At 48.9% G+C, this 22,160-nt stretch overlaps 2 protein-coding genes and 1 long non-coding RNA gene across 5 annotated transcripts in view; 2 read left to right on the forward strand and 1 right to left on the reverse strand.

Moving 5' to 3' along the window:
• The first annotated feature begins 10,722 nt into the window (after positions 1 to 10,722).
• On the forward strand, positions 10,723 to 13,680 carry POMC (proopiomelanocortin). Its single transcript, XM_045808980.2, has 2 exons — positions 10,723 to 10,854; positions 12,900 to 13,680. The coding sequence occupies exons 1-2, from the start codon at positions 10,723 to 10,725 to the stop codon at positions 13,563 to 13,565; spliced, it is 798 nt and encodes a 265-aa protein (XP_045664936.2). The 3' UTR covers positions 13,566 to 13,680.
• Positions 13,681 to 16,080: 2,400 nt separating this feature from the next.
• Positions 16,081 to 22,160, reverse strand: part of EFR3B (EFR3 homolog B) — an 87,417-nt gene continuing 81,337 nt past the window's right edge. For all 3 annotated transcript variants that reach the window (XM_045809289.2, XM_045809288.2, XM_045809287.2), the window contains exons 22-23: positions 21,005 to 21,054; positions 16,081 to 20,581 (exon numbers count right to left, since the gene is read on the reverse strand). In XM_045809289.2, the coding sequence (XP_045665245.1) occupies positions 20,476 to 20,581; positions 21,005 to 21,054 (156 nt within the window). In that variant the 3' untranslated portion in view covers positions 16,081 to 20,475. The remainder of the gene's footprint in view (positions 20,582 to 21,004; positions 21,055 to 22,160) is intronic.
• On the forward strand, positions 17,906 to 22,098 carry LOC123799949 (uncharacterized). Its single transcript, XR_006781764.2, has 3 exons — positions 17,906 to 18,046; positions 19,558 to 19,683; positions 21,959 to 22,098. It is a non-coding gene; the product is annotated as an uncharacterized LOC123799949 (long non-coding RNA).

Raw genomic sequence — 22,160 nt, forward strand, 5'->3', positions numbered from 1 at the left:
ATGCTGGGGTCCGTGGCCATTTGTTGAGTGCATGAGTGATAGAAGCAAATCTGGTCGCTCCAAGCCGGCACTGTCCCCACCACACCTGGAGGCCTACTACGTGCTGTGTGAGCACCCACTGGGTTCCTGGTTTCGGGCAGAGAACAGATTGGACGGTCACTGCTTCAGAGACAACATGTCTCAGCTACTCCCCCTCCTTGTCCTCCCAGCCCACCCCCCCCAGCCCCCACTAAATCCTGCCCAAATTCTCTCCCCCAACCTTGAATCCAGGCAAAGCCTAAGGCCTGACCATGGCCCTTTAATGACCCTTCCTCCCAGTCTCTCTCCCTCCCTTGCCCTCTCTTCCCTCCTCCACTCCTGGGGCAGCGTGCGCCCAAAGCCCCGGTCACCCCAGACACCCTGCTGTACCCCTCTCACAGACCCTCCTTTCCGCTTCTCTCTGCAGCATAGGGGCTGGTCTGCCTGGGGCCTCGCAGGGTCCTGCTCTCCGGCTGCCCCCTGGAGGCTCCTCTTCTCCCAGAGAAATGTCCCCCCTGCCTGGCCCCAGTGCCTGGAGGCCGAGGGCAAGGCCACCCTCCTTGTGCGTCCCTTCTGCATTGGGCTCCCAGCCACCCATCCTTGTCGCTGACCTCCCTGCTCTTCCCCCTCCCCTGGAGGCCACCTCTGCACCTGTCTTTGCAACACACTCACACCCTGGTGACATTGTTTTTTCAATTAAACCCTCAAGGGTGAAAAGCTGGGATGACGAGAACAGCCCTGGCCCTGTGCCTGCAGCCAGGTGTGGGCACGTCACCTCGCCCCAGGGTCCTCACACTGAGTCTCACCTACCCTGTCCAAAGACCCCGTGTCTGCTCCTTCCTTCTTTCTCTCCCTTCTTGCCTTTCTCCCTCCGTCCCTCCCACTGTTCCTTCCGCTCCAGGCCGGGCTTTCCTGGGCCAGCGCCTCTGTAATAATTAGGAGAAGGGCTCTAGGATCTTTACATGTATTACCTTATTTCAGCCACATGACAGCCACCTGGGTTAGGGCAACCATTTGCCTCATCTCACGGATGAACAGCTAAGGACAGAGAAGTTGGGAATTTGTTCAGCATCACACAGCTCAGCAGTGGTTGAATAGAGGTCAGACCGGGAAGCCTGGCTTCAGAGCTGTGCTCTTAACCATGGCACTGGACTGTGCCATCCAGGCGGCCACATCCACCTTGTGTGTGTGTGTGTGGGGGGTCCATGACTCCTTCCCCGACACTGATGCTACCTCTTTAATATTTCATGAACTTGCCTTTGCCTCATCTCCCCACTCCCTGTTCTCACTCCTGGCTGAACTGGTCTCCGGGTCCTGAAACAGACCACTGGACTTCTGATCATCCCTTGCTGACTCCAGGCTCCTTCCGCTCTGATTATATCCTCCTCACTGCCACAGAAATCTGGTCCTTTTGCTCCTCCAACTCCATCCCTACCTGGTCCTCTACTTCCTCCCCTTCAGTGCTCTCTCTCCCCTTCCAGCACAGGCACCCGGCATTCCAGGAACATAACCTGATTTCTCCTGCCTTGAGCTCTTTGCACATGCTGTTCCCTCTGCCTGGACTGCCTTTCCTTTCTCCATCCTGGTGACCTATTCTATCAAGGCTCAGCCCAACTTAGCATTTGCTTCTCTGGGAAGCCCTTACTGACCACCCACTGCCTCTACTTGGCAGAGCAAACTGCCTCCAGTTGCATGCTTGGGTGGCCTGAGCCTTATGTAAGAAGTCCAGCTCCCCTAAAGCTGCCAAATGCAAGAGACCAAGTGGCAAGGCTAGAGAGAGACAGAAGGGGGTGTCTGAGGAGCCCCAACTATTCTTGCCTCCAGCTGTTTGAGTCTTTCCAGCCCAGGAACCAGTCATGCGAACGAATGGTTTCGGTAATTATAGAAGCCAGCCTTTAAGCTGCCCAGGCTGATGCCAAGTGGGGCAGGGACATGCTGGCCCTGCCAAACCCTGATCATACTGCAGATCTGCGAGCAAAATAAGTGTTGTTTTAAACCACTACGTTTTGGGAGTAGTTTGTAATATAGCATTAGATAACCAGAACAACCACTACACACACTTTGATATCTTTTAATCTTTATCTCAATTCCTATCTCTCTCTCTATTTATATCTATATCTTATTATACTTCCTCCACTTAACACATAGTAGCCATTTTTTATATCTAGAAATAAATATCTACATTATTATTTTGAATGGCTTCAAAGTATTCCATTATATGGCTTTATAATTATACCCCACTATAGATGTTTAGTTTATTTCATTTTATTGCTACCATTAACAATGTTGTATGAATAGCCTTGAACAATATTTAGTGTAACTGTTAAGATAATTTCCTCAGGATAATTCCCAGGAACTGCTGGGTTAGAAGGTAAAGGCTATGGTTCAGGCAGAAGTCCACTCATCCTCCCATGGCTTATCCTATAAGTCTACCTGTGTCTGCATCTCCTTCTCCTCCTTCACCACTGCTGTGGAAGAGAAAGACCACCCACTGTTCAAAGGTCAGGTTCTTCTGGATCCCAGCTTGCTAACACCAAAGACTTGGATTATTTTGTTCCCCCCCATCTGTAGCATCAATTTCCCCCCTCCACCAGATTATTCCCATCAGCATGTAACGATGCTCTAGTATCTTTCTGCTTTATCTTGGTCCTATATTACTGTCCACCACTGCCCCACATTCACCATGAGATTTACAGAAAGAGATGTTTTTATAGCCAGGACTAAAGGGAGAAGTAGATAAATCTACAAAAACAATGGGGAGATTTCAACAACATACTTCTATCAGTAACTTAAAAATAAGATGACAAATAATCAGAAAGGATATAGAATATTTAAGAAACTTGGGGCACCTGGGTGGCTCAGTCATTAAGCGTCTGCCTTTGGCTCACGGCGTGATCCCAGGGTCCTGGGATCGAGCCCCGCATCAGGCTCCTCCGCTGGGAGCCTGCTTCTTCCTCTCCCACTCCCCCTGCTTGTCTTCCTTCTCTCGCTGGCTGTCTCTCTGTCAAATAAATAAAATCTTAAAAAAAAAGAATATTTAAGAAACCATAAAATACATAATGTTTTGAAGTGTAGATGAAACACTAATCAAAATGGGCCGTAGGTTCATCCATTAAGCAGCCCCACACATACACACTAATTTCAAAGGACTGAAATGAAATAGAGCATGATCTTTGACTACAGTGGAATCAGTCTAAACATTAGTTTCAGAACATAACTAGAAAATCCCCAATGTTTGGAAGTTAAGCAGAACACTTTTCAATAACCCATAGGTCAATCCAGACATCTTAAAGAAAATAAGAAGATATTTCAAATGAAATGGCAATAGAAAAAAACATAGCAAAACTTGTGGGATGAAACTAAAGCCATATCTCATTTTTTAGAAAAGATTTTATTTATTTATTTGTCAGAGAGAGAGAGCACAAGCAGGGGGAGAGGCAGGCAGAGGGAGAAGCAGACTCCCTGCTAAGCAAGGATCCTGATGCAGGACGCAAACCCAGGAGCCTGGGATCATGACCTGATCCAATCACAGACACTTAACTGACTGAGCCACCCAGGTATCCCTAAAGCTATACTTTAAAATAAATTTATAGGGACACCTGGGTGGCTCAGTTGTTTGGGTGACCAACTTTTGATTTTGGCTCAGGTCATGATCTCAGGATGGTAAGACTGAGCCCCGTGTAGGGCTCTGTGCTCAGTGCAGAGTCTACTTGTCCCTCCCACCTCCCCCTGCTTATGCGTACTCTCTCTCAAATAAACAAATACAATCTTTTTAAAAAATAAAAAAATAAAAGAAATGTATAGCCATAAATGCATATATCAAAAAGAATAAAGGTTGAACATCAATTGTCTAATTAAAAGCATTCATTTAATGTCCAACACAAGAGGATATAAAAGAGGGGCTCCTGGGTGGCTCAGGTGGTTAAGTGTCACTCTCTTTAAAGCTTTTTTTTTTTTTTTTAAGAGAGAGAGTGAGCATACATGGGGTGGGGAAGAGCAGAGGGAGAGGGAGAGAGAATCTTAAGTAGGCTCTGTGCTCAGTGTGGAGCCAAGGCAGGGCTAGATCTCATGACCCTGAGACCATGACCTGAGCTGAAATCAAGAGTCAGGTGCCTAACTGACTGAGCCACCCGGGCACCCAAGCCTCTGACTCTTGATCTCAGCAGCTCAGGTCTTGATCTCAGGGTTGTGAGTTCAAGCATTTGGCTCCATACTGGGTGTGGAGCCTACCTAAAAAAAGAGAGAGAGAGAGAGAGGATAAAAAGCAAATAAATAATTAGGAATTAGAAAACAAAAAATAATAACAGTGGAAATTTCAGAAATAGATAAAAGTGTACATGCAATAGAGAAATCAATGAAACTAAAATTGATTCTGTAAAAACACTAATAAAATTGATAAACTCCTAAGAAACTAATCAAGAGAAAAAGAGAGATGACATAAATTACCAACATCAGAGATGAAAGGGGACCATAATTACAGATTCCATAGATGCTAAGAAGATAATAAGAAGATAGAAGAAATAATTTTAAGTCAATAAATTAAAAAATTTAGATGAAATGGATACATTGTTAGAAATATACATCTTACTAAAACTGACACAAGAAGAAATAGATTATTATAATAGTGCTATTCAAGTGATTGAATCTGTAATTAAAAGCCATTCAACAAACAACAAACATGGTATCACTGATGAATTTTCCCTAACATTTAGGGAAGAGATAAACACCATTGTATACAAATTGTACCAAATTATTAAAATGGAGGAGATGGGGGATAGAAATTTCCAGCTTGTTTTATGAGGACAGCTTAATTTTGACACCAAAATCTGACAAGAATGCTACAAGAAAAGAAAATTACAAGCTTATCTCATAAATATGGATGCAACATCTTAAATAAAATATTAGCAAATTAAGCCCAGTGCTATATAAAGATAACACATCATAATAAATTAGGCTCAAGCTAGGAACATATGGTAGGTGTAATACTAAAAATCAACAATGTAATTCACCACATTATCCCAATAAAGGGGAAAAATCATATTATCATCTCAGGCAATCAAAGGAGCTGTTCTGGGCTCTCAAAGAGCAACTAGTGCTAGAGAAGCAAGGGCAATGGTCAGTCCTGCCTGGTGGCATCTGCAACCTCCCACTTCTTTTTATTCTGGGGACAGAAGTTATAGAAGTATGTTCAATGCCTATGGTGTTGCCAGTGCTACTTGTGGCCTCTTGTTCCCAGTAATGATCTGATTTTCTTTCTCATTGGATCCAGTCAGCAACCTGATTTTGGTCATGATTCCAGCCAACTTTTTGCCCCTGCCCATTTTTAGGTCCTGGTTCCCCAACCTGCTCAGTGATTCTAAATGTAATTCAATGGTCTTTCAGTTCTGCTGCATGTAATTAAGAACTCAGCTAACAAAGGACAGGAGCTGGGTCAATCTGAACTTTTCTTGGTCTGGCCTTTCTGCTACCACCAGCTGCCTCTTAAAGTTAGAAGAATAATACAAAGAAAAATAAGATAAAATCACATTCTGATTTAGAGTGCTCAGAAGCCTGGTGGTGGTGGGACAAGAGTAGGTGGAAGAGGAAAGATGGAAGACAGCATGGAATTTGTTCCAGCAATAAAGGCTACATGTGCAGATGGGATGAGAATGGGATTCTTTGGAGAACAGAGAAAGCCATGTTTCATGTCCCAGGTAGCACAAGGAGCCAAGGAGGGTTTGAGAGAACAAGTAATGATGGATGAGCTAAATCTTAATGCAGGAGTCCAATTTTCCTGCGTGGCCGGAGAGAGGAAGGATGTTCCAGTTGTGGGAGTAGGATGGACAAAGACATGGAAGCTTGAGAACATAGCGTTTGTGGGAATGGGAATGTTGTGGATGGTTTTTTTTTTTTAAAAGATTTTATTTATTTATTTGACAGAGAGACAGCCAGCGAGAGAGGGAACACAAGCAGGGGGAGTGGGAGAGGGAGATGCAGGCTCCCAGCGGAGCAGGGAGCCTGATGTGGGGCTTGATCCCACAACGCCAGGATCACGCCCTGAGCCGAAGGCAGACGCTTAACCGCTGTGCCACCCAGGCGCCCCATGTTGTGGATGGTTGAAGTGCCAGGATGCAAGATGGACAGGTGGGAGATGACCCTGGAAAGAGGGCAAGGGCAGATGATAAAGTACCTTGTTTACTGTTTAGAAGCTTAGATTCTTCCTGTGTCCCAAAAGGAAAGGATTGTGGAATATAAAGCCAATGTCACCAACCAGGAATTCTCATGAGAGTGTTAGAGTCCGAAAGAACCTCTGACCGGGAATAAAGAAAGCTCCTGCAATTGGCAGAGTAAAACAAGCACCTCAAAAAATAAAAAAATAAAAAAATATAACAAGTACCTTGATCTGAAGTTCAGTTTAGTCGCAACACTCCCTCTCACCCCCACTACTCCTTACAATTTGTTTCTCCTTTACTCCAGGTTAAGGTAGAGGCCACAGGGAAAATACTTCAGCTGCTCTTCACAGAGCACCCCCTTTCCCCTCTCCATCAATAGTAAAAGGTTAACAGCGCCTTTTCCTCGGGGTTTGGGGCACAGGAAGCAGCCTGCTCTGGACTAGGTCCCAGGAGGGGCAGTGCAACTTGCCTTCACACCTCCAAGAAGGCAACCTTCCCTGGGCTTCTGGTGAGTGACCCCTGGCCTTCTCTGCTCCCCTCCCTCCCCCTTCCCCGACCCCCCCACCAGGCTGCCCTGCACCCCTAACCTGGAACTGAGGCATTGTGATTCCGCATGACGTCTTCACTACAGTTTCCAAACGATGGGGGAAATCTGAGGCATTACAGATGTACTCCCCTTTGAGGGATATTTACCTTCAAGTGCGAACAAGGCAAATGACAGTCCAAGCACGCACACAAGTAACTTCACCCTCTCCTCAACGACCTCAGCCGGCGCTCCAGGCCTACCCCACACCGGGGTGCTAAGCCGCCTGCTCGTCCTAACTGGAGATCCAACACCATCCTTAATTAAGTTCTTTCCTGATGGCCGCCAGGTGCGTCTTCAGCAGGGCAGTGTTAATTCCAACCTCCGGGGGCAGATACCTGGCCCCCTTTCCGGGCATGCCTGCCCTTGCGCTAGCCCCTACCTGGAAACCCCCCTCCTGAGCCCCGCGGCCCCCCTTCTCATGGTCGGGGGAGTTGCTTGTTACGCTGCCAGGAAGTTCACGTCCGTTGCCCACCCGGGCGAGCCCCGCAGGTATATAAGGACCGAGGAGAGCGACCCGGACCAGGCAGCGGCGAAGGAGGAGAAAGGAAGGAAGAAAAGTGACCTAACGAGGCCACCAAGCATCCTCGCCCGGCGCAGCGGTAGTCTCCCAGAGCGCAGCCTCTCCGCAACAGGTAAGGGCGCAGCGGCGCGAAACCTCGCTCTTAACCCGGAATCCCCTACCCCTGGGCCTCGGGATGCTCTCGCCTGGCTCCCCATCGGTGACTTGAGGCGCCTTTGGCTTCCTGCGGTCCTGAGTTCCTTGAAAACTTTCTGTACTGAGTGCGGCGTGGGAAGCCTCCTGCAGCAGAGCAGCGAGGGCCAGCCCCGGGATGGTGAGCGAAGGGCTGCGACGCTGAAAGAGGTGCCTTCCAGGAGCGGGCGACCGCGTCTTCCCCGGGGAGTTGGGCTGCTAGGACCCCCGAGACTCCTATAGCCTTCTGGGGGAGATCTCGGTAGAGCCCCGCCTTTGGGCTCCTCTTCCTCTAGATTTTCTTGGGTAGGTGTCGCTTCTTAAAAGATACCATGTGCTGTAGAGCAAATTAACGTTGGAAATGAGAGCAGGAGAGTAAAGGCTAGAAGCTACAATAAACTCCCTGCATTCCAGATTTCTTTGGATTTAGACACCTGAATCCTGGTTTCTCTGCCCACCTTAACGCACCCGATGTGGCTGAGGTCGGTCCAGACACGGGTCTCCTTTGTAAGACCCAGCTGGGATTAAAAAGAGGTGGCCCGTGTGGGAACTGTCCAAGGTTCTGAACCACCCTGTGTGTGTGCCCTCAATAGGACCGCAGAATGGGCCTTCTATCCTGAAGACCCTGGATTGCAGGGAGGAAGCAGCCTTTTGAGCTGATGGAGGCTTAGGCAAGGGAGGTTTCCGGTGAAGAAAGGAGAGTGTGCAGGGCATTTGGATTCCCCAGTTTTTCGTGTATAAATGAGGAGGTGGTGGTTCTCACAGAATGGCTGGAAGAAGCCAAGGAAAGTACAAGTGTGCATTTATTTTGTCAGTGAACATATGCACAGATTACATCTTATTTAATGACTTAATATTCCTTTGACACTTTTGTTTTAGGACTCGATGTGTGTGTATCATGGTGAAAGGAGAAAACTCCTTTCCTCTGCTCCTCTATTCTTTACAAAAGGGCATGACCAGTGTACAGTTTTAGACTGACAAACACAATGTTTTGCTTAGCTCAAAGAGAATGCATCTACACATATGAAGTTCTAATAAGTGTAGTTCTGTCATAAAGTTAATGTCAAGATTAGTAAATTACAAATTTCCATTTATTTTCCCAAGGCTTTCAATTATTGAATTATATATAACATTATCCTATTTACAAAAAGCACAACATTTGATGTCTCCCCGTTAATTTATTGCTTGAAAAAAATGACACAAGGTAATATTTGTTCATTATAGAAAAATAGAAAATACGCATAAGCAAAAAGAAATCAAGTTGCTCTCAGGAAACAAACTTTTTAGCAGAAGAATGGAACTCTGAGAGGTTGGCAGTGTGACTGTTAACATGTACAACACAGACAGCCAGTGGGGTAGAGAGAGAAGAAATGCTCTCTGGGACTTTGCAGGTACGCCTGAAATCATGAGGTAGGTTTTAAGAAAATGGAAATCATCCCAGAATGGCCAGCCTTGAGGAGAATTGAAGTATAGTTGAGGGGACTGCCAGATCTGTATGATTTTGCTTCTTTCTCTACTAAGAAGTTATTTTACATTTGCCCACAGTGATGTGTAATGACCATTTTTCTGCCTCTGTTGTAAATCTCAGCATTTTTCTAACCCAAATGTGTTGTGTGGTCTCAGAGCTTTAACCTAAATTGCTTTGCCCACCAAGTTCGGGCTCCATTCTTGAACTGGAGCGTCAAAACGCTACAAGGGGAGCAGCCTGACCCTGGTCAGGACTGAACACCAAGGGTGATAATGCTCTCCTTGTTGCCCCTTCAGCCTGAGGTGCTGATGGGCCAACGGACTGGCTGCCAGCGCCATCTAATGGCTGCTCTGAAGACACTCAGGTTGTGCCTGGCAATCATTCAAGAAGGGAGCCCTGAGCTGGCTCAGCTTTGGGGGAAAGGAGTGGGGGTGGGGCATAGAAAAGGAAATGGCTTTCTGAACTAGACAATGAAAGCCAGAGAGAACTTTCATCTCTAAAGCCTTCTCTATAAAAAAGATTTGGCCACCTCTCCACAAATAGATTTCTGTTAGGCAAACATTTTAAAATGAAAATGTCCACTAGGACAGATAAGAAAATTAGTCATCCACACCTTAATGTGAACTGCTTTTCTCATCTAATTAGATTTCTTTCTATAGCTGGTTGAGATCTTCTGAAATCCAAAACGATTGTGGGTTGGTGGTGAGCTAATGACAAAACTTGGGGTCAACTCTGGAAGCTGACCTGGGAGAGGAGGGAGGGGGAAATGGCAGTGGGAGAGGTAGAGGGCTGGGGAAAGTGTTGGGCACAGTGGGCAAAGGGCAGCATCAGTGCTCCCTTCTTACTTCATCCCGACCTCTTGACTTCAGCCTCTGCTGAGACGTACTTTCTAACTTCTCCAAAAGTGTCTTTGGTGGGTGTTCACAATGGGGGGTGGGTAGTTCCCTTCTGTTTCGTGTGTTCATCTCCTTCTCTTCTACACGTAAAGCATCTTCAAGTCCAGCTATTTCAGACTACATTTGAGAGACTCAGAGAACAAGTGGAGGTCCAATATGTAATGTATTCAGAAGATGAGCCGGTTTTAAAAGAATGGGAGTTTGTTTTAAAAATAAATCTCTTCAAAGCTGCAGGAACCTGAGAAATAGTGATCATCTGAGTGATTTGTGTACAGGACATCATATCAGGTTGGCTGAGGTTTTGGCCACATTAGTCAGAGGTTTTATTTGCCTTTATGCAAACCTACTATTTGTAGGAAACAAGTGTTTCCAAAGAATGATAGGATCGTAGTAGACGAGGAGGAGAATAGACCATCTTGAGGAAGAATTTCAGAGTCCCTTGTCTTTCCCAAGTTACTCCCTGGATCTCGAGTGTTAGAACTATGGCTTCATGAAGGTAGTGAAATAGAAAAGTTCAGAGAAACAGGAGCACTTAGCCTTGCCTCGTCATGAGCACCCAAATTATTTTCTTTCTGGACCTTAGTTTCCCCATCTTTCAAATAAGGGCTGGACCAAATGATTCCTAAAATAGCTACCAGCCCTAACCACCTTCGGGGTCTGATTTTTTAACAGGAGAAAAAGGGGAAATTGCACATAGACTACCCAGGTCCTGCTCCCCTCCTCTCCACCACAACTCACACCAAACTTCTCCTTGAACTGCTCCTGTCCTCAAAAAGCCTTGAGCTCCACAAGTGAGTGTGTTGTTAATATTGGCTCACAGTCCTTCCTGGTCAGTGGCCAACATTGTTCTGCTCCTTGCAGGGGTCCCACCAATCTTGTTTGCCTCTGCAGAGCCTCAGCCTGCCTGGAAGATGCCGAGATCGTGCTGCAGCCGCCCGGGGGCCCTGCTGCTGGCCTTGCTGCTTCAGGCCTCTGTGGAAGTGAGTGGCTGGTGCCTGGAAAGCAGCCAGTGTCAGGACCTCACCACGGAAAGTAACCTGCTGGTATGTGGGCTGTGGCCGCCATCTTGGTTTGGGCACTGGCTGGGACTGGGGCTGGGACTGGGACAGCACAAAAGAAAGGGGTGTGGGGAAGGGGAAATTCATTCCCAGAGATATGGGTAACTCAGCACAGGGTAGGAACAGATCTCTAGGGTGAAGTCTTAATTGAGCCAAGGAGGGGAGGAAGCAGCTTCAGGGTGATGGGTCTGGTCCACAGTTTCTACTTGATTATCTTTCTGCCCTATCTTCTTGTATGAAGACCCACTCCCTTTAAACTATTTAGAGATATTGCTGTTAAAATAATAACAATGATAGTAACAGTAATAATAATTGTTCCCTCTATTGATTCTACATTTTCAATCTCTTAGCCTTTTTATTTCTTTTTAAATAACCTTGTATCACTTGACATTTTCATTCCTTCTACCACCAATTACAAAGTCAGCTAGGTAGTACTCCAAATCATCTCTAGCAGGAGAAGGAAAAACCCAGGTGCCATTTTCCTCTAATTGGTGCCAAATGTGTCATGCTTCTTCCAGAGGACTGACCTGCAGCCTTTCCAGAAGCATGTAAAGGCCCTTTGTGCCACGCTGGAATTGCATGTTTGTGTGTATTGGGAGGCATAAATGAGAAATTATACCAAGTTAAGGACTAAAAGACACACTGCCAGTGTTAGTGACTGAGTTCCATCCTGCTGCCACCACCTGCCTGGTGAGGGTGGAATGCACATCACTACATTCGGTGAGTTTTGTCAATGAAGAAGCTAGTTAAGGTGAAGAGAGAGAACTCAAAAACAAAGAGCAGTTTTTATATACAATATAAAATAGAAAGAAAGAGCTCAGGGAATTCTGTCAATTCTAGTTCAGAGAGAGATCCAAGAGACTCTTGATTGGAGATACCCACTGCACAGCCTCTCCTGTTGAGAACCCACCAGGGAAGGAGCAGCGACCACCGTCAGAGCCCATGAGTTCTAGCCCTACCTCTGCCACTGAAGAGTCGAGGAAACTTGCCAAGGTCCTTTCACTTCTCTGAGCCTGCTGCTTCGTTATGTGTCCAGGGAAGAGGCATATGAGATAGTTTTTACTTTCCACTGTTAATATTCTGCAGCGTCATAATTCTAAATCCCTGGAGTATGAAGTTCCCAACTCTACAGAGTGGGTGGGATCCTTCTGTTTCCTCCTTGGCAGTCCCAAATAGCTGAAAACTCAAGGCTGCAGCCTATAGGTCATTTTTCTCAGGCCAGTGTGTACATAGTGGAGTTGTCTGTTTACAGAGAGCACAGACATATGCTCCATGACCCAAGCAATGGAAATAATCCTGGCTGTTTACCCCTCCCTCCAGTCGGAACGAGGTGACAGGGAAGGGAACTACTCCTTCCCAAAGCTGGCTGATTGGGGTAAGTACCGGATCAGCTCAAAAGACTTGAAAGAACCAAGGAAAGTGGCAGATGGCATGGGAAATTTTTTGAGGCATGGCACAGGGAGATGCCTGGGGTAGGACATGAGTTAGGTGTGCAGAACACTGGGGAAAGGTTGACGCATTATTGAAAATACAGGCTCTAGAGGCCAGACTTCTATACCTCCCACCTGAATAGATTCTCCCCCCAATTTCAGCCCAATGCCCCTCTCAGACTCGAACTGAGCCATACTTACTCGATTTATTCAATATTCATTAAGTGCCATTTACCATTTATTGATCAATGCCTATATATCATGCTTATTAAGGTAAGACTCTGACCCTGCTCACAAAAGCTCTGGGATAAGTAAGCCAACAAACGGGATGGGGGTGTTTGTTGCAGCTGCCAGGCAGAAGAACAAGGGGGGCAGGGGACAAAAGAGGTGGTGAGTCATAGACGTCCGCGGGCGCCAACAGGCTGGGGAGGGCAGACGTCTTCGGCGTGGAGGCCGCGGCCACCGAGGCCTCACGTCCTGCCCGCACGTGCTAAGGGCCGCGGGCGCGCAGGGCGCGGAGGGCAGGCGCAGCGTGAGGGACGAGGCTGCAGGGCGAGGCGGCCCTAACCAACCCCCTCCCGCTCGCGGCCCTCCCCGCAGGCGTGCATCCGGGCCTGCAAGCCCGACCTCTCGGCCGAGACGCCCGTGCTCCCCGGCAACGGCGACGAGCAGCCGCTGACGGAGAACCCCCGGAAGTACGTCATGGGCCACTTCCGCTGGGACAGGTTTGGCCGCCGGAACGGCAGCACGGGCCAGAAGCGCGAGGAAGAGGAGGTCGCGGTGGGCGAAGGCGGCGCCCCGCTGCCGGCGGGCGGCCCGGGGCTCCGCGGCGACGGCGGCGAGCCCGGCCTGCGCGAGGGCAAGCGCTCCTACTCCATGGAGCACTTCCGCTGGGGCAAGCCTGTGGGCAAGAAGCGGCGCCCGGTGAGGGTGTACCCCAACGGCGCCGAGGACGAGTCGGCCGAGGCCTTCCCGCTGGAGTTCAAGAGGGAGCTGGTCGGCCAGCGGCCTGAGCCCGCGCTTGTTCCCGAGGGCCCGGCCGAGGGCGTGGCGGCCCTGGCCGACCTGGAGTACGACCTGCTGACCGAGGCCGAGGTGGCCGAGAAGAAGGACGACGGGCCCTATAAGATGGAGCACTTCCGCTGGGGCAGCCCGCCCAAGGACAAGCGCTACGGCGGCTTCATGACCTCCGAGAAGAGCCAGACGCCCCTGGTGACGCTGTTCAAAAACGCCATCATCAAGAACGCCCACAAGAAGGGCCAGTGAGGGCCAGCGGGGCCAGAGGCTTCTCTTCCGAGGAAGTCCAACCTAAGGCCCCCGTCTCCTCGCCTGCCCTCCTGCCGCCTCCCAGCCTGGGTGTGCTCCTCGCTCAGGCGGCGATAGCCCGATAGTCAGCCTCTTAAAGCTGTCTGTAGGTAGGAAATAAAACCTTTCAAGTTTCACATCTGACTCCGACTTTGAATGTCCACTGGGGAATAAAATAAAAATACAAATCCATCAAAAAAAAAAAAGCAGCATATATTGACAATGGTTTCTATGTGACCACGTGGTAGTATATTTTATAGGACATAGTGGGAATGAAAAGAAAATGTACCCCCGCCCCCTGTGGGTCTTAAAGGGAAGGGTGCAGGAACTCCCCTCTATTAAAGAACAAAAATTCAAATGAATACATCTGAAGATCTAATTGGCTTTATTAATGATTCATGAGTCTAGTAGCATCCCATCTAGCATGTAGAAGGAAGCTCAGAGGAGTTGTACAAGATGGAAGGTTTTTAGGGGAAGGAGGGTTGGGCTAGAAGGTTATTAGCAAAAGAATTGTTCAGGGCAAGGTCTTTCCCTTAGAGGGAAAAGCAGGGGGTCTCATGCTGATTATCTAATCTTTGGGGTGGGGGTGTGTGATGTGTGTGTGCATGCCCACTGTGCATGTTTGCACGTTGAGGGTGGTGGGCAGCAAATGGAAAGAACCCATGTGACAGATAACCTGATCGGTGCTGACCAGGAAATTACTGATAAAGGAATTAGATTTACATTTCTGGGGGAGGTTGAAACTTTAATTAGGTAAGGTCTTAAGCCCCAGTTTGGTGACTTGGCTGATGCCATTTGGGGCCTGTGGTTTTCTTTTTAACATGTCTGAGAGCCAGCCCAACATTGGTTGAAGCTCACTGTTACTGGGGGGGCCCTCTGGGCTGTGAGATAGGAAGCTGTGGTAATGCCTCCCTGAATCTAGCTATCTGTATGACCTTAGGCAAGTCTCTATACTTTCCAAGATTTGGTTCTCTCATCGTCTATCCACCCTCTCTTCCTAGTATGAGGATTCATAAGAAAATAGATGTGATCTTTTTATCACTGAGAGGCTACATGTGACAGCTGAGGGTTGGTAACAGTTCAGATTTGACTGCACTCCCAGCTACTCACAAATATTCTCAAACACTTGCTCTCACCTACATAGACCCCCGCCCCCACCATGGAGACACATCTGTATAAATACAACACAATAGACTGTGACAGATGCTTCTTCCAGTCCCTCAGGCTCAAGCCTTCATGTCTGTTTTCTCACCCTAGCTATACCCAAACTCCTCCCCATGTTGCCTCGCTGCAGCCTTTCTCTTTATTATATTCAGGGCTCGGCCTCGACTATCCCAACAGCTTCCTAACCAACCAGTGTCCTTGTCTCCAGTCCCTCTCTACCCCAACCCATCATCACAGGTTCTTCAGATTAATGTATCTTGCTTTCTTCTCATTCCCTGGTTCAAGAACCAAAAGTCACCCCATCCCAATTTTCCATTAATGTCAAATTCTGGGCCATGGTGTGCAGGACCCCCATCCATCAGCTTCACTCTCCTTACCAAACTCCATTTCCCATGTTTCCACGGACCGGTCTTCTCACTCTTCTTTTCCCTTCCTCCTTCACTCTCTGCCTGGAACTCCCCCCCACCCCCATTTTGAAACCGTTTTTAAAACATGAGCCCAGACTTGACTCCAATTCTGCTGGGAAAGTTGTGATCTCTTCCAGCGGAGTCTCCTCATTCTCAGCCTGGAGGGTACACAGTCCGGCTCAAAAGGCAAGTTCCTACCTACAGGTACAGCCTGCAGGTGGAGCCCAGTGTGGGGCTTGAACACATGACCCTGAGATCAAGACCTGAACTGAGATCAGGAGATGGACACTTAACTCACTTAGCCACCCAGGCACCCCTGTTTTTCTTTCATATGTCTGCATGGTGTTTGTAGAATGCTGAGGCCATGGATTTACAGCCACACACATTTACAATTCACAAGAACTCACAAATATTTATATGCACACAGAGATCCACACATACATGTCAATTGCGTTAGACATACCAGGGAATGGTGTAGATCAAATGCAGCTGGGAAACATTTGTGTATGGCACTTGCACGTAGACCCCCATATTTTGATGCTCCAGGAGTTCATAATTAAAGAAAACTGGAATGCACCCTGGGAAATCCTGTACAAAGGGAATCAGAAAGCCTCTTAAGTCTAAAATCTCCCCCACGGTGGGTTATGTAATGGGGCTAGAGGCTAGTCACTGTGATGAAGAAATGGCCCAGGCTTTCCCATCTGAGGGTGCTCCCATGCTGGGAATTTTGAGCTTCATGTTTACATCTTGGTAGCATCTTTCCCCTACTTTCCTTCCTTTTTAGTTGAGTAAAGTAATGGTAGGTGGCGGTGGTTAAATGTCAATAGTTGATGTTGGTATTTTCAGATCCTGTTTGCATCCCCCCAAAACCCATTTACTTTAAAGAAACCAAATACACAACCATGTGGTGACAACATTAACATTTATTTGAAAAGGGCATCAAGAAGACTCATTGGGAACTCATGACTAATAGACCTAATCACTGCTAAAGAGTCCTTCTTCCTACAACACCCCCTCACCCCCACTCCTCTTTCCCCTTCCTTAAAATAAAACTAATTTGATTTAATGAGTTTAAAATACAGAAAACTGCCACAGGCACTAATTCTGCACTCCCATATAAATACGTCAGCTGTTATGTACATATATGGTCAACTATGAACTACATTGCCCACACACGTGTGCACGCGGGCACATACACTCGCAGCCAGCTCATGAGGGTCTAAATGGACACAGACATGCTACAATGTATGGGTAATCCTGCAGCATCTGTGGATTTACAGGTCTGCACTCCGCAGGCCAGAACTGACAGTCAGGGAGGAAGAGCTCGGAAGGGGAAAGTGATGGCCTGAGGCCCCAAGGTCCCCTGTAGGAGAAAAGACCTGGTCAACCTGGCTGGTGCTAAGGGAGAGCATGGAAAACTGCCTTCTGACCCCAACAGGGCACAGAGTCCCATCCGTAGTCCCCGTGTCTCCTCGCCTCTTCCTCAGCTGGCCAGGCCCACCATGACCATCCTTCTACAATCTTCAGACCTAGGGTCACTTTAACCAGAAGATTTCTAGGGGATGGAGCAGCAGCACGTGGCCCTAAACCTCCTCAGACACCAGGAAGATACCTTGTTTCAGCAGGATCTGCTGCCAGGGTCTAGGGGCTGGGGAAGCAGGCATGACCTGCTCTCATGAGCCATCCTCCCTGCCGACCTTTAAACTTACTACTACTCAGCCTTACGCACGGGCCTCGTCCTTTCCCACAGACCCCCATAGGCCAGTTGCCATTTTAAGGTCACAGAGAAGGATTGGGAGAAATGGCCTCACTTCCCAGTGACACTCTCTGTGACCAGGTCAGAAGGCCTGGGGAGCATGCAGCAGCAACTGGAAGCTATCATGACCCAGGGGCCCCCAGAGAAGCCCAGAGGTCTGGCTTTGAGCTGTTTCAAGGTACCCCGAGCTGCTGCGATCCTGGGGCCAAGTGAAACATGTCCTCTGGGACCCAGACCCCCAGGGCAAAGGGAAGCATGTGTATGGTCCTCGTGCTTCTCAAGCACTGTGGACGGTCCCAGCCCCACCTTTTCACGCCCAATCCGTTTGCACTTGTGTAGGAGGCCGGACAGAGGACAGCACCCGAGGGAGGACCTTTCCAATTCTTCTCACCTACTTGGGCTCCGCTTTGGTTAGAAGGCATTTAGGAGTCAAGCAACTACTTATCTCTACTTTTCAGAGAGTGGAAAATGGGCACAGGCACCGGGCATTGGGGACCCCACTGAAAGGAAAACAAGGAGCCTCCAGGATCATACTGGTACTTTCTGCTGACCTGCTTCTTACCCACTTACAGGATTCAATCAAACTAATAGAACCCCTAAAATCTCAAATACATTCATGCCTTAAGTTCTGCCAACAGAGTGCTAACCAAACCTACCCCTTGGCCCTGAAGCAAGAGTCCTCAGTGGCTCTGGGGAGCAGCTGGTTTGGATGAGCTTGCTGGCTCAAGCCAAACAGAGAGAGGCAGCAAGAAGGCTCGGTCGCGTGACACAGTGCAGCCAGACGCCAGAGGGGTTGGAAGGCAGGAAGCAGTGATGTGAAGCCCAAGGCCTGGGCGCCCACCACGCTCTGCTTTGCCTCTCTCCCTGGGCTCGTGGGAGGTGGGTGTGGGTGCGACGGACCCTGCTTAGTTGACCAAGGAATTGTCTGTTCGAGTTAACAGTCACCTTACTTTCTGACTCTGAGGCATATTCGGCTGGGATCCAGGTTCTGCTTCATGTCATCAGGCAATCCAATATTCTACTGAGTGGAAGTTTCTAAACTGAAACTGAGAAGAGGGCACTCAAGAAATGGCTAGTTCTCCAAGGGAAGCGCATCTTTGCTGAGCAGTCGTGAGGTAAGGAAAGAGCTGCTTCGGGCAGAGATGGGGTGAGTGTATGAAGAATGGTAACCCTGCACCTGTTTCTTCACTCTACTGCCAGGGTGGGGAAGTGGGAGAGGCATCTGAGTGGGCCTACAGATCTCTGGTTCTAGCGCTGGCTCTAGAACGAGGCTCCAGGGCCACGACGCCCTGGTCCCAGGACCAGGACCCCGGGGGCAGGGCTCAGGGTGCAGCTGCCAGGGGGTCGACACTGAAGTCAAGTGGACACGAGACAGAAACAGGGTTTCTCATCAAAGCCAAGCAGGGGATAAAGATGGAAAGATCCAGTAAGGAAAGACATATTTGTGGCTCAAGATTGAGATTTTCTCTGAAGTTTCTTCCAAAGGTTATTTGCCTTCAAATTTTATTTTAAATTGTTTCTTCATAAAGAGATAGTGAGGTAAAGAGAAATCTGAGCTCATGCTTATAAATTTGGGTTCAGCATTAGCCAAGAACCATAGAACAGAGCCAGAAGCCAAAAGTGGGGGTGGGGTGGGGGTGGGGAGCAGGAGCCAGGCCCCTTGGGCCTTGTAATCATGCAGGCCATCCGGTAGCCATAGGCCCATAGCACAGAGGTACCGACTAGGGTGGAAACTATAGAACAAGAGTCAGATAGCCCCCCCCCCCCGATCCAAAACATTTATTGCGCATGTAATGGGAAAATGCATACGTTAAGGTTTTCCCAGTTTGGGAAAATATACCTATTTATCCTCATAATCAGGCTTTCATTGTGGGTCTGTGCAGGGCTATGGGCCAGGGTGTGACCAGAGGGTGTCCCAGGAAGCCCCTTCCCCTTAGCAGAAACACCCTGCTTCTGACCCTTCCCTACACTGCCTAAAATTGTAGCCTAAAAAAAGATTTCTTTGGGTCAAGAAATCTACTCATTCTCCCTCTTTTTAAAAAGCAAATTCTCCAGGGAGGAATCATTTGACCATTGGAAGTTTTCCTGGAAGAGAAGAGAGGGGCTATTTTGGACCATATGGTGCTGCCATGGGAGGGGACCCTGGAGGCTCGGGCAGCACAAAGGCCTCTGGCGGGAGGATGGGTGGGGGCAGCAGAGAGAGCCCAGCAGAAGGTCTTCTAGCTGTGCAGTAGCCCCTCCCTCCTCCTCTGCACAGACAAGCAGGGCACTCAGAAAAAATGGAGACCCAGAGCGGTCTCTACTGCCTCTCCCCAAGCCTCAGTTTGCCAGTTGGCATCGATGTCCTGACTTTGTCCAAAGAGAGAAGAGATCATTCCAATATTAGCTGCTGGATCCTTCTTTCCTTGAATTAAATATCCAAAAGGTTGACTCTAACATCCTTGAGATGCAAAATGCTATCCTTAGAACCCCCTCCCCATCCCCCTCCCTGAATCAGGCTGGCAGCCTCTCCATAGGAAGTGCAGTGGGCAGGCCTGGGGGCCCTTGCTGTTCTTGTTCTTTTTGGACCATATAGAACCAGATTTTCTTGAACCAGATTATCTCATTCTGCCCTCCCTCAACCCAGAGGCTAGAGAAACAGGCTAGGATCCTCAGGAAGAAAGGCATCGGAGAGAGAAAACTCAACTCTGAGAAACATCCAGAAGGGAGAGAACCATGGGAAGACCCAACAAGCTCCCTCTGAACGAAGGAGGTGAGAAGATGCTACAGAGAGACATGGCCTTGCCCACTTCTGCCTGCTGTTCCTCTACAGGGGTCAGGCCCAGCCTGGGGAGAGCCAGCCCTCTCTATGGCCAACCTGCCCCCCCTTGATTTTTATCCTTTCTTGCCTTGCGTGGTATCTCGACTGCAGTTTCTGTTGGAAGGGCTCGACATGAATTAATAATAGAAAGAATCACAAGGACACAACTGGTAGGGTGAGCAGGAGAGTGGAAAGGAGGAGAAGCTGGAGGCCTCCAAGCAGAGGGAGGGAACGCTCTGGAAGAGAGCAGGCGCCCGCCCAGCCTCGCACAGAGCATCTGGGAGCCTGCCCTGCTTTCTCCTGACTGCCGTCCGTGGCTTCCTCCAACCGACCGTGTCTCTGTCCGTTCCCTCCTGGGGGACTGGCAGCTGTGCCCCCCAGACCACCTCATGAAAGCGCTTCCCATGCTACACCAAACAGGAGCATCTCGGGGACCCCTGCCTCCCTCTGGAGACCTCCGTGGTTCCGGGCTCCTGGTGGATCCAAAGGAGGAGACAAAGGGCAGCGGAGATGCTTATTGGCCCCAGAGGGGCAGGAGGCCCATCTCCCTCAGGGAAGACAAAGAGGAGGTGGGAGGGCTGAGAGGGGGCCCGAGGCTCCACCTTGCTTAGCTGGGGAGGTGCTGCTAACTGAGGTGCTTTTTCTCTGAGATCTCAGTTCTGACTTCCATGCCACAGGGATGGGTTGTGAGGGCGAGCCCCTCCCTCAGACCCCACCTCTCCGAGGAGCTCTGTCTTCTGGAATTCAGTATACGCACAGATCGGGAAACTTCATCTCGTAGACGGGGATGGAGTGGTTCTGAGGCTGGCCGTAGGCTGCGGTGATGGTGCCTGATGGGCTTGGAGGGGGCCTGGGTAGAAGCACATGGAGGAGAAAGGCGTGAGAAGGGGGTTCTCGGGTCCCACCCTGTGCAACCAAAAAGAGTAGCTGATTTGGGTTTTTCTTTGAGCAGGGACTAGAGACTATCACTCCATGGGTTCCTAGGCTGCAAGTTTTAGAATCTTCTAGACTTCACTTGAAGTCTAGCTCCACTGCAGGCTCTACAGTGACATTGTTTCTTTAGAAAGTCCCAGCCTGGGACACTAGGACCCCTGGCTCTTTTCTGGGGTTCACCGAACTCTCTCTTTCTCCCTCTAGTCTTGATTTCCTGGTCTGGGAGAGCTGGGTGCCTGACTCCAGCCCTGGAGGCAGGGGCTGCAAGCAGAGAGGCCTGGGATTAGGTGTGCGAGGAGGACTCAGGAGGAGGGGTCCCCCGCCCAGGGCTGCCACTTACCGGATGGTGATTTCAAAGATCTGATTGAGTTTGCTCTGCAGCAGTGATGCCTAGACATGAACAGAGGGAAGTGAGTTGGGGGCTCCCCTGCATCTGTGCCAGCTCTCATGAGCCCAGCTGTCCAGAGAACCCGTGGAGGTGTGGGGCAGTTGCAGTCTTAGGAAGGGAATTGGTGTGAGCTCATTTCTGGCACCTCTCTGTGGATCCTGGCCGTGGGTTCAGATCAGGCCGGGCCACCAAGGAAGGCCTGCTGGGGACAGCACAGAGGCCAGGACCCCCAGGAGGGCCTCAGCAGGCAGTTCTTAAAGGGCCCTTGGTTTCTCCAGGGGGGGCAGTAGGGCTTGCTGGGCATATGGTCAGGAGGCTCAGAGCTGGTTTCGGATCTCCCCTTAACTCCGAAGGAGCAGCTGTGCAAACCTGGTGGGTTAGGGGGCATGTTCTCTCCGGTCCCTTCTGGCTCTGGCTCAGCCCATGTACACGGGGAGTGAGACTGTGCCTGTGCTGAGGAGTGGGCCTCAACTCTGAGCTCATGAAATGAGCGGCACCCACCTCTGGACATGGGTCAAGAGGTGAGAATAACATAGGCCCAGAAAAATCCATAGCTATTTACACATCCAATTATATATATATATATATATATATATATATATATATATATATATATATATATATATATATTATGAAATATAGATAATACATCTAGAATAATATATCTAGAAATATAGATAATACATCTTATGTAATAGAAAAGAAAATAACATGTATTTTTATTGAGAGGAAAGAAATTACAATAAAATAGAAGTTATTTGTAGATTCAGGATATTTACAATTATGTTTCATTGTTACTAAGATGGCCACTGCGACTAACAAATTCTAATCAATTTCAAGAAATGCATAGACACGAGTCCTTCTTTTTACTTATTTGGCACCTCCTCTTTCAAATCTCTTTTCCAGGGCCAGGCTGTTCCATTCCTCCTGCTGGGGTCCCCCGGCTGGAAGTGGGACCCTACTGCAAATGTTGACCATCTTTCCTCTGCCATGGCTCTTCCCCCGCCCCCGCCGTCCGTAATGACATGAGCATAAAGGCACGGACCTCACAGAGTTGTCATGAAAATGACATAAGTGGAAAAATGTAAGATGCCCTGGCGAGTGCCTG

The sequence above is a fragment of the Ursus americanus genome, chromosome 7 (assembly GCF_024610735.1).
Source record: "Ursus americanus isolate L20-20 chromosome 7, mUrsAme1.1.p, whole genome shotgun sequence".
Classification (NCBI taxonomy): domain Eukaryota; kingdom Metazoa; phylum Chordata; class Mammalia; order Carnivora; family Ursidae; genus Ursus; species Ursus americanus.

Bases quoted from the DNA above. Each gene is read 5' to 3' on its own strand.
- POMC (XM_045808980.2), top strand. From the start codon at position 10,723: ATGCCGAGATCGTGCTGCAGCCGCCCGGGGGCCCTGCTGCTGGCCTTG. The intron at 10,855-12,899 runs GTATGTGGGCTG...CCCTCCCCGCAG, and splicing joins CCACGGAAAGTAACCTGCTG to GCGTGCATCCGGGCCTGCAA.